Source organism: Scylla paramamosain, chromosome 42 (assembly GCF_035594125.1).
Source record: "Scylla paramamosain isolate STU-SP2022 chromosome 42, ASM3559412v1, whole genome shotgun sequence".
Taxonomy (NCBI): Eukaryota; Metazoa; Arthropoda; class Malacostraca; order Decapoda; family Portunidae; genus Scylla; species Scylla paramamosain.
Window position 1 is genome coordinate 11671322 of NC_087192.1, and position 12414 is coordinate 11683735.

The 12414-nt window shown below is 42.1% G+C and overlaps 1 protein-coding gene across 1 annotated transcript; it reads left to right on the forward strand.

The window, feature by feature from the left end:
* The first annotated feature begins 7123 nt into the window (after positions 1-7123).
* LOC135093190 (uncharacterized) lies at positions 7124-9175 on the forward strand. The gene is made up of 2 exons (XM_063992165.1): positions 7124-7808; positions 7948-9175. Exon 2 carries the CDS (start codon positions 7967-7969, stop codon positions 9173-9175), a length of 1209 nt encoding a protein of 402 aa, XP_063848235.1. The 5' UTR covers positions 7124-7808; positions 7948-7966.
* Positions 9176-12414: the final 3239 nt, after the last annotated feature.

Here is a 12414-nt window from a genome sequence, read left to right on the forward strand (position 1 = left end):
GAAGCAAATTTATTAGACTGATGATTTTAGATTACTACATTCTTTGTTTTTTCTAATTCGAAAGTAAATATCGAACGTAAATATTCATTTAAATAAATATATATATATATATATATATATATATATATATATATATATATATATATATATATATATATATATATATATATATATATATATATATATTGCTGTCCACCACTGTTTCGGGAGAATGAGTGTCTTGGCCATCCGTTGCCACCACTGTTCTAGATTGATGTTTATTTTGACCACACTGGTTTAGATAGATGAGATACTTGCCGCCTCTGTTGAGATGCTGATTGTCTAGTGCGAGTAAAAGACACGATTCATAAGAGTTCTTGATTTAATAATGATAGAATGTACACGCGTGATACCGAGACACATTTGGTTACAGACGTTACGATACTGATATATTCTCTCCCTGAACTGATATGAACTGGACTACCCGTGAACTGATGATGAACTGAGCAGACTGATGATGAGCTGACTCTCTCGACAGACTGAATTAGAATGACTCGGAAGACTGACGCTTGCTCAAATTCAAATTCAAATTCAATTTTTATTAAGAAAAGGCGGGGTTACAAAGGAGATGAGGGAGAATAAAGATGGGAGAGAAAAGTTGGTGAAAAAAAAGAAAAAAAAATGGAAATACAGTGAGGTGGATAGTGTCCGGGAAGCTTATATATATATATATATATATATATATATATATATATATATATATATATATATATATATATATATATATATATATATATATATATATATATATCCAATTTGAAACAAAAAATATTTTACAATATAAGGCATGTTATGGAGTATCAAACAGAACAGTTATTATAATCTAAATACTCGCAACTAGGCTTTTAGTGTTCCATTTATAATCTACTGCATATTTATTTTGAAACATTTTTCCCCTGGTACAGGGACTAATGATTTATCTGGCAAATCCTCAAAAGAGATGAACAACAAGTTCAGGATATTGTGGCGTCGAAAATCGTGCCGAGACGAAAGGCCCGGCCGATATCAGATACGCCGAATTCTCCAAAACACACACACACACACACACACACACACACACACACACACACACACACACACACACACACACACACACACACACACACACACACACACACACACACACACACACACATACACACACACACACACACAGTAAGAGGCAGTAGACACCTGCCGAAACGATAATTACTCCCAGTGAGGTCTAAAGGACTGTTCAGGGGGTGCTGTGAACTCATCTTTAAACCCAGCTGTGACCTCACTGAACGTTTCCCTTTGTGTCTCACAATACAAGGGGGCAGTCACAGCCTGCCCTCTAAAGACAACTGTCTTCCTCCACACAAAACTACAAACACCTAATAACACACACACCCTTCACTCAAAAATTTTAAAATCATCATGGCGACTCCTACACCAGCCTCGGAGTCCCCATCTGGGGAGGGGACCATAAATGTCCCTAGGTCGGACTGCCTTTCTGTCGACGACCCTAAGTGTCTTGACAAGCCCCTCAACTTTTTCTTCATTAACTTCTGTTACATTCGCGGTCTAAGATCTAATTTTCAATCTGTAGAACACCACCTCTCCTCTTCTAAACCTCATCTTCTTTTCCTCACTGAAACTCAGGTGTCTGAGGCAACTGACAGTAGCCCCTTTTCTGTTCCCTCCTACTTTCTCTATCCTCACTTTCAATCCAAAGCTGGATGCTGCGTTTATGTGCTCGGTGAATTAACCTGCTCTTGTGCCCACGCTCTTGAATATTCCGAGTTTTCCACCATCTGGCTACGACTAAAGAGTCACTCTCAAACTAAATTTATCTGTGCTGTATACCTCTCACCTAACTCCTCTGACTATAAGAAATTCTTTGACTACTTAACTTCCAAAGTGGAGCACATTCTGACTCTCTTCCCTTTTGCAGAGATCTCCATTCTTGGAGACTTCAATGTTCACCACCAGCTTTGGCTTTCGTCTCCCTTCACTGACCATCCTGGTGAACTAGCCTATAACTTTGCTATCCTCCACGCCCTAGAGCAATTGGTGCAACACCCTACTCGTATTCCTGACCGTCTTGGAGATACGCCCAACATTCTTGACCTTTTCCTGACCTCTAATCCTTCTGCTTATGCTGTCACCCTTTCTTCTCCGTCGGGCTCCTCCGATCACAATCTCATATCTGTATCTTGTCCTATCGCTCCAATCCCTCCTCAGGATCCCCCTAAGCGAAGGTGCCTCTGGCGTTTTGCCTCTGCTGGTTGGGGTGACCTGAGGAGGTATTTTGCTGATTTTCCTTCCGTGTCAGAGACCCGTCCTTGCGTGCTGAGCTTATAACAGAGGTGATAGTGTCTGGCATGGAGGCGTACATTCCTCACTCATTTTCTCATCCTAAACCTTCTAAACCTTGGTTTAACGCAGCTTGTTCTCGTGCTATACATGATAGAGAGGTGGCCCACAAAAGGTACTTAAACCTTCCATCACCAGAATCTCATGCACTTTATATTTCTGCCCGGAATCATGCCAAGTCTGTTTTCCAACTAGCCAAAAACTCGTTCATTAACAGAAAGTGTCAAAACCTTTCAAGATCTAACTCCCCTCATGACTTCTGGCATCTAGCCAAAAATATCTCCAATAAATTTGCTTCTTCTTCTTTCCCTCCTTTATTTCAACCAGATGGCACCACTGATATCACATCTATTTCTAAAGCTGAACTCTTCGCTCAAACCTTTGCTAAAAACTCTACCTTGGATGATTCTGGGCTTGTTCCTCCCTCTCCTCCACCCTCTGACTTCTTCATGCCACCTATTAAAATTCTTCGCAATGATGTTTTCCATGCCCTCGCTAGCCTAAGCCCTCGGAAGGCTTATGGACCTGATGGGGTCCCTCCTATTGTTCTCCGAAGCTGTGCCTCCGTGCTTGCACCTTGCCTAGTCAAACTCTTTCAGCTCTGTCTGTCAACATCTACCTTTCTTTCTTGCTGGAAGTTTGCCTACATTCAACCTGTTCCTAAAAAGGCTTTATTTCTATTTATTTTATTTATTGCTTTAATTTCCTGCCTATCTAAAGTTTTTGAATCTATCCTCAACAGGAAGATTCTTAAACATCTATCACTTCACAACCTTCTATGTGATCGCCGGTATGGCTTCTGTCAAGACCGCTCTACTAGTGATCTTCTGGCTTTCCTTACTGAGTCTTGGTCATCCTCTTTTAGAGATTTTGGTGAAACTTTTGCTGTTGCCTTGGACATATCAAAAGCTTTTGATAGAGTCTGGCATAAAGCTTTGATTTCCAAACTACCCTCCTACGGTTTCTATCCTTCTCTCTGTAACTTCATCTCAAGTTTCCTTTCTGACCATTCTGTTGCTGTTGTGGTAGACGGTCACTGTTCTTCTCCTAAATCTATTAACAATGGTGTTCCTCAGGGTTCTGCCCTTTTTGATAGAGTCTGGCACAAAACTTTGATTTCCAAACTACCCTCCTACGGTTTCTATCCTTCTCTCTGTAACTTCATCTCAAGTTTCCTTTCTGACCATTCTGTTGCTGTTGTGGTAGACGGTCACTGTTCTTCTCCTAAACCTATTAACAGTGGTGTTCCTCAGGGTTCTGCCCTGTCACCCACTCTATTCTTATTATTCATTAATGATCTTCTAAACCAAACTTCTTGTCCTATCCACTCCTACGCTGATGATACCACCCTGCACTTTTCCACGTCTTTTCATAGACGTCCAACCCTTCAGGAGGTAAACATATCACGCAGGGAAGCCACAGAACGCCTGACTTCTGATCTTTCTAAAATTTCTGATTGGGGCAGAGCAAACTTGGTATTGTCCAATGCCTCAAAAACTCAATTCCTCCATCTATCAACTCGACACAACCTTCCAGACAACTATCCCCTCTTCTTCAATGACACTCAACTGTCCTCCTCTTCTACACTGAACATCCTTGGTCTGAACTGAAAAAAAATCACATCTTATCTCTAGCTAAAACAGCTTCTATGAAGTTAGGCGTTCTGAGACGTTTTTCTCACCCACCCCCCCAGCTGCTAACTCTGTACAAGGGCCTTATCCGTCCATGTATGGAGTATGCTTCACATGTCTATTGGGGGGGGTTCCACTCATACTGCTCTTCTAGACAGGGTGGAATCAAAAGCTTTTCGTCTCATCAACTCCTCTCCTCTAACTGTCTTCAGCCTCTCTATCACCGCCGCAATGTTGCATCTCTAGCTGTCTTCTACCACTATTTTCATGCTAACTGCTCTTCTGATATTGCTAACTGCATGCTTCCCCTCCTCCCGCGGCTTCGCTGCACAAGACTTTCTTCTTTCTCTCACCCCTATTCTGTCCACCTCTCTAACGCAAGAATTAACCAGTACTCTCAATCATTCATCCCTTTCTCTGGTAAACTCTGGAACTCCCTGCCTGCTTCTGTATTTCCACCTTCCTATGACTTGAATTCTTTCAAGAGGAAGGTTACAAGACACTTAAGTCCATGAATTTTTGACCACTGCTTTGACCCTTTTATGGGACTGGCATTTCAGTGGGCTTTTTTTTTTTTTTTCATTGGATTTTTGTTGCCCTTGGCCAGTGTCCTTCCTACATTAAAAAAAAAAACACATAAATGAATAAGTAAATAAATTAATTAATTAATACATACATACATACATACATACATACATACATACATACATACATACATAAAATAAAATAAAATAAAAATAAATAAATGAATAAATAGAGGCATGAGATATGAGTTTCCAGTGCTGTTATCAAACCCAGGTCTATACAAGTGGTGTGGTTGATTGCACGAACATATCACGAAAGAAGAATCAAGTTGTTAAAAGATGGGTTGCATTTCCAAAGAAGCGGCAACTCAAAGAAGACAATGGGAGACACGATGTAAACAGACAAGCGGCAACTCAGGGAAGACGTTGGGAGACACAATGTAAACAGACAATCTTCACTAGTGCCCTGGTAAGACTTGGCATCAAAATATGGTTGTTTCTTTCGTATGTATCAGGATTTATAGTTTTACGTTAACCGTTTAACTTAATGAATATATTATAGCTATATACAGATAAAAAAAAAAAAAATAAGCATTCATTCCAAGATAAATGATGCATCCTGAACCCGAGATAATGTAGCCTAGTCTATCAGTCATATTTTATATATATATATATATATATATATATATATATATATATATATATATATATATATATATATATATATATATATATATATATATATATCAGCGTTTCCACAGAACACTAACCTCACGTAGCAAGTCTGATCTATTTTTAAACCTGCTTTCCTCCCCTTTCGGTTTCGAGGGAGTACCGCACCTTTCCTCGCATCTCTCAGGCAGGGAAAACACCTGTGTTCTTCCTCGCAGGTTGTTGTCCAGAATAACGACATTTGTCACTGGTATCTTTACCCCAGTTCCAGGCATCTGATTGGCCATCTCTTCATCCATTTCTCAATCCTGATCCTTCCTTCTCCATATATAAAACCTGTACGCGTAGGTAGGAGTCACTCGGTTCACAGAGAGAAGTTAGTCATCACAGAGTCCAGATCAGAGAGAGAGAGAGAGAGAGAGAGAGAGAGAGAGAGAGAGAGAGAGAGAGAGAGAGAGAGAGAGAGAGAGAGAGAGAGAATCGCAGTCATGTCCTTGGTATTCAGTGTCTCTCGATATCACGCGTGTACTATATTTTTTTATAGCATCATTAAAAGAAGAAAAGTGCATCTGATGCCTTACCTTTAATCACATAATCTAACCACAAGATCAAACAAATACCCACGAACTCCACGCTACCAGTATATCGTCATTGGAGAATCAAAGAGCCATCATCATCTGTGCTGCTGAGCAAGCGGTGACTTCTATCTGAATCAGTGGTACCATCAATAATTACCAGAGAAAGTGGGTAGCAGGCAGCAGAACTTCCCTTTATCCAGAACAAAGCGGTGGTACTAGTACACTAGTATTTAGCTCGTGTTGTCACATTTCTTGCTCTCTGCTAGATGATGCTAGTAAGAAATTTTCCTAAGATTTTATTAGTTGGTTTGCTAACACAAAAATGGCATTTTTTTTTTTTTTTTTTCAGCCGTGCCTTTTATATGTAAAATTAAGTTGGCTGGTGAATCTGGTAAATTTTCTAAACCACAGCGCCCAATTATGAATATATTTTATGACTTTTTTTTTTTTCAAGTACCGCCCCTGAATTCCAGACGCCGACCATTTGTCACCGACTGAGCACCAAAGCTACTGATATCGGGCTAAAAATGCTACTGACTGATTATATATATATATATATATATATATATATATATATATATATATATATATATATATATATATATATATATATATATATATATATATATATAATGTCTAAAAATTGTTACATAGTGATTTAGTAGAGTGGAAAAACGCGCTGCCTTAGGGCAACTGCCATGGGAAACCCGTGATCGGCTGGATTTGGAACGGCAATCATGATATTCTTGTCTAAAAGGACACTGCAAATCTGTGATATCCATTAAAATAAACCTTATTATACACAATTTCAAGTAATCATGATACCACAGAAATTATTTACAACACACAATTTAAACCAACCATATAAGGGAATCAATCATAGCTACTGAAGGCTTCCCATGCCTACGCATGTCGACATATATGTATATTCCTACACGTCTTGGAAAAAAAAAATCTTGACAAATTTTATTAATGCTAGATTACAATAGCTGTGTTTTTTCAGATGCCTTATGCAGAGAACATATGCGTGGGAAAAAAAAAAATGATTACTACGGGCCTTTACTTCTTGTATAGGCTACAATGTACTACAAAGTTACTACCAATTTCACGTCAAACAAGCCATTTAACTGACGTCACAAAGGGTATTCAACGAGATGCATGCGTCGCCAGTCACCCGTCAGTTTGCTGTCGGCTCCCGCCTGGTCCGGGTGTAGGACGATTTGGCCACGGATGATTTGCCCACGGACAATTTGGCCACGGGATGTCACCGTAGGACGTTTTGGCCACGGGAACTTCCCAAGGTGGACGTTTTGGCCATGAAACATATTTACTGTAATATATATTATATTTTGTATTATTTACATATTTTCACAATTATTATTAATATTCGTATTTATTATATTTTCACAATTATTATTAATATTCGTATTTATTATATTTTCTAAGTGAGACAGAAGTGAAGCTTCAATTTACAGGCGTTCATAATGTGTTATGGGATTGAGATTAAAAGAGTGAAGCTTCAGTTTACCTAACCTAACCTAACCTAACCTAAAAAATTATCAAGAATTGCAGACACGACTCCACAATCTTGTACTCGACCTGAACGAAGGCAAGAAGACCATTGGAGAATTCCTTCGTGGCATAAGTCATAACCTTAGAGGTGGTCAGCCAAATGTGTAGCCCTTTTAAATACATTCATGAATATTTTGTTCTTATTTTTAATTTTAAATAATTTTAGTACATTTTTAATAACAGAACAGATTAGAGAACTTTTTTGGATAATAAAACAGACTAAAGATTTTTTCCTTTACTTAATAAGCAAGCTACTAAGTGCAATAGATTCCTAGTATTTTCTCCCGTGGCCAAAATGTCCTACCCACCGTGGCCAAAACGTCCTAGGGTGACATCCCGTGGCCAAATCGTCCGTGGCCAAATCGTCCGTGGCCAAATTGTCCGGATTCCGCCTGGTCCACACCTTCGCCCTGCTCTGCCCAGTCTGCTGTCGGCTTCTCTGAGGAGTTGCTCTGGTGAGCTTACCTACTCTACAGCCTACCCCGAGGGGTAGTTGCTCTTCTATAGCGATCTGAGGATCCTATACGACACATACGTGTTCGGTTATATATGTGTCTGTTTTCTGGCGACTGATGGGTTTTTTGTTGTTGGCAGACTACCGCCTTGTCCTGTCATGGCGGACCACCGAGGCCAGAGTCAGGAAACGCCGAGGCGTTCCTCTACAGACAAGAAACGCCAGAGACGTGAGGATGACGTGCCTCGTGGAGATGTTAAGAAAAGGAAGGACCCTGGCTCCTCGCCGCACCGCGCCACACCGCACCCCGCCACACCGCACCCCGCCCCGCCACAACGTGACGATGACGCGCCACCCCCAGCTGCTGCTGTTGCTGCCGCAGGTCCCAGCGGTCAGAGTGTAACCAGTGCCGCCGCCGGGGATGTCAATTATGACCGTTTGAGCTGCCTGTTGGGCAGTTTGATAGAAAAACTTGACAAGAAGGCGGAGGCTACTACATCTAGTAGTTTTACTGGGGTTCATGACCTCTCCTCCTCAGGGAGCGAGGATGGCGAGCTTGCAGAGTGTTCGCCAGACCCTCTCGACGGCCTTGACGCTTTGTGCTCCCCACAACATAGTGGCGCAGATCCTGAGGAAGAAGTGTTTATTCAGGCCTTGGATGAGTTCTCTGGAATTTTCCACAGTGAGGAAAAGAAAGGCCAGCCTTTGTCAGACCGTCTTGCGTCTATACTTAATGATAGCCTAAGGCGCCGTCCCTCTACAGAAGGCGTCAAAACTGCCTGTAGCAAGATTAAGATACCCAGTAATGTGCCGAATGTGACTGTTCCTGCTACTAACTCGGCCATTATTACCAAGGCCATGAGTGTCGGGGGTAAACTTTTGGACACACGGGTCTGCCATACCACTGGTGTGCTTGTTAAGGCTTTAGTGCCTATCGCACAGTGTATCAATGATATTGGTGAAAAAAGAGGGAAGCCAATCGCCTCTTACTTGAGTGACTTAAACAACACACTCAGACTTTTGACATCGGCAGTTAACTACTTAAACCAGGTCAGGAAGGAAGTGGCTCGCATCCACGTCAGTGACTCTGCCTTGGCGGAGTTGTGCAAGTGGGAATGCGAGGTTGGGCGAGACGACTTGTTTCCTTTTGATGTCATCAAAAAGTGTGATGAGATACGCAAGACCCGGCAGTTGGGCAGACCTTCCTTCCGACCCTACAGGTACAACAGGGCCAGGAGGCTAGCTCCCCACAGGCAAGATTCAAGGAAGTCCACCTACCCCCAGACCAGGCGACCGTCACAGAGGCCTTTTTTAGGCCACAGAGCCCCTCAAGGGAGGGGCACACAGGCCTACAGGTTTCCCCACTAATTCCTCCTACGGTAGGTTTCCATGCATCTCCACGTAATACCCCGGAAAATTTTGTGGGTGGTAAGATCAATGTTTACAGTCTTTTATGGCAAGCCCTGTCCTCAGATAACTGGATTCATGAGGTGGTCAGCGGTAAGATTCTAGAATTTGATACTTTACCTGTTCAAGAGTCTCTTCCGAGGCCTCTGCATCTATCTATCACTGATCAAAAGGCCCTGGACAGTGCTATGTTACACTTCATCAAACATAAGATAGTGGAGAGTTGTGAGCCCTTGAGTGAACAGTGTTTTTACTCTAATATTTTCCCTACTCCTAAGAAAGATGGCACGTGTAGAGTGATTCTAAACTTGAAAGAATGAAATCCTTTTGTCAGATATGAACATTTTAAGTTGGACTCTATTACGGATGTGATAAATTTAATACACCCAATGTGTTTCTTCGTGACTATTGACTTCAAAGATGCATATTTTTCTGTGTCTGTTACCCCTGAGGAAAGGAAATGGCTCCGCTTTAGGTGGAAGGGTCAGCATTTTCAGTTCACATGCCTGCCTCAGGGTTTGACTTCTGCCCCACGTATTTTCACAAAATTGCTCAAACCAGTCTTAGCTCACCTTAGGAAACTTTCTTGGGGTACTTTTCAACTCTGTCAACATGACTGCAACGCTACCTCAGCGTAAAAAAGACCGTATCAAGGATCAAGGTATCTCGTTACTCAAAGAGGACATCTCTTTACATTCCCTGGCTTCTTTCATCGGCCTCACCGTAGCTGCAGCCCCAGCTGTTAGTTTAGCTCCTCTCATGTATAAGTACCTAGAAATTGTCAGAAATCAAGGACTTAATCAGAATTTTGGCAACTACAATGCCAAAATTGTTTTGGATGACCATTCTAGGGAGTTAATAATTTGGTGGATTAATAACGTTGATTCTCTGTCCAGGTCATTGCTTTCTTGTCCACCTCAGCTCGAGCTTCATACGGATGCCTGTCTCACTGGTTGGGGGGCATCAGTTGGTGAGTTAACAACAGGGGGTCATTGGGCACACGAGGAACTTGACCATATAAATTGTTTGGAGTTGAAGGCTATTTTATTGGGCCTTAAGTCCCTTTGCAAGGACTATAGCCAGACCCATATCAGACTTAGATCCGATAATACTACTGCAGTCGCTTGCATTGACAGGGGCGGTAGCACAAAGCGCTCTCTAAATTCTTTGGTTGAGGAAATCTTTACTTGGGCTGAGTCAAGACAAATCACCTTGTCAGCACAACATATTAAAGGCCTTGACAATGTGGAGGCTGATAGAGCATCTAGAGCTAAGAATCTAGACGGGGAATGGATGCTGAAACCTGAAATTTTTCAGTTGCTTTGTCATGTATTTTTCTTTCCAGACATTGATCTTTTTGCCTCACGCATCAATGCTCAATTACCTAAGTATGTTTCTTGGAAACCTGATCCTTCCGCTTTCAGTACTAATGCTTTTGCACTTCAGTGGGGTGATATGAATCTCTATGCTTTTCCACCTTTCAGGATCATAGGCAAGATGTTGAAGAAATTACGGGAGGACAAGGCAACACTTCTAACGGTCTTACCTCTTTGGCCAACCCAGGTATGGTTTCCATCGGCGCTTCACTTGCTGGCAGCCACGCCATTCATTCTTCCACCCTGTTCCCTAATACTTCCACAGGACCCGTCCCGTGTACACTCACGGGCACAGAAATTGGCGGCCATGCTGTTATCGGGCGATCCTTTGAAGACCAGGGCCTTTCGCCAGAGGTTGCCAGCTTCCTCCTTAAATCTTGGAGAGAAGGTACAGTTGCACAGTATGGGTCACATCTCCAGAGATGGTTGTCAGTTTGTCTCAGCAGGAAAGCTGATCCATTTCGCCCATGTATTAGGTTCATGTTAGACTTTCTACTACAAGAATTTAATAAAGGGAAAGGCCGTAGCTACAGCACTTTAAACTCCATCCGCTCAGCAATTTCCGCCATAGCTACGATTGATGGCAAGCCTGAGGGCCAACACTCTTTAGTTAGCAGATTTATGAGGGCGGTTTTTCAGGAGAGGCCCTCCCTTCCTCGCTACCGCAGTACCTGGGATCCAGATTTGGTTTTGTCGTACATACAGGGTCTGGGGCCTAACTCTTCTTTGTCCCTCATCCAATTGTCCCGGAAATTAACAGTGCTGATGCTTCTCTTATCTGGTCAACGTGGCCAAGTTTTACATTTTCTGGATACTCGAAATATGACAATTTCAGAGTTTACGGTTTCCTTCAGGATAGGTGACCTTCTTAAAACCTCTAGGCCAAGTGATCACCTCTCTGAGATAGCTTTTGAAGCCTATCCCTCTGATGAACGTTTGTGTGTTCATGCTGCAATCGTTAGTTACTTAGACAGGACTTCAGTTTTTCGGGGCTCAATCACCAGATTTTTCATAACATCCGTGCCACCTATCAGAATTCCTACTCGGGACACTTTGAGGCGTTGGACAAAGGATGTTCTCTTGGCTGCTGGCATTGACCTTAAAATCTTTTCGCCCCACTCCACCAGGTCTGCGTCTTCCAGCAAAGCAGCTCTGACACTCCCGCTTTCTACCATCCTGTCTACTATAGGATGGTCTAGCGAATCAACCTTCGCCAAGTTCTACTGTAAGCCCCTTAAGAAGCAGGGCCTTTTTGCACGGGCTATCTTACCCTGATGGGTCATTTTTCTACTGTTCGGGTTTATTGTACACCTTTATGGGATTTGTTTAAGGAATTGTTCTTTGTGATAAATTATGCTGATGTGGCACAATGTAGGCATTTTTGTTATCTGTTTTGTACTATATATACTTGGATCTGGAATGTTGTTTTTTCATTCTTCCCCTCATCATATCCAATTCCGGATCTGGAATGTTGTTTTTTCATTCTTCCCCTCATCATATCCAATTCCGAGGGTACCGTAGAGTGTTCCTGTAGGTTGAGGACTTTCTCTAAAGCTCTCGTTGAATACCCTTTGTGACGTCAGTTAAATGGCTTGTTTGACGTGAAATTGTAAGATTAAGCGAGTACTTACCAGTACGATGGTTGATCGTAATTTCACGAATGCCATTTAACTGCGTCACTGCGGTATTAAACGCCCGCCCATTCCCTTCTGTTAGAGGGCTTGTGAAAAGAGACGCCAGCTGCCGTTGTCTGCCTTTATTGACTGGTACAAGAACAGCACGTCTACCCCGTATGCTGGTCGTGGTGCAACTGCCAATCAGTGT

Coding starts and splice junctions, on each gene's coding strand:
- LOC135093190 (XM_063992165.1), top strand. CDS start 7,967: ATGGCGGACCACCGAGGCCAGAGTCAGGAAACGCCGAGGCGTTCCTCT.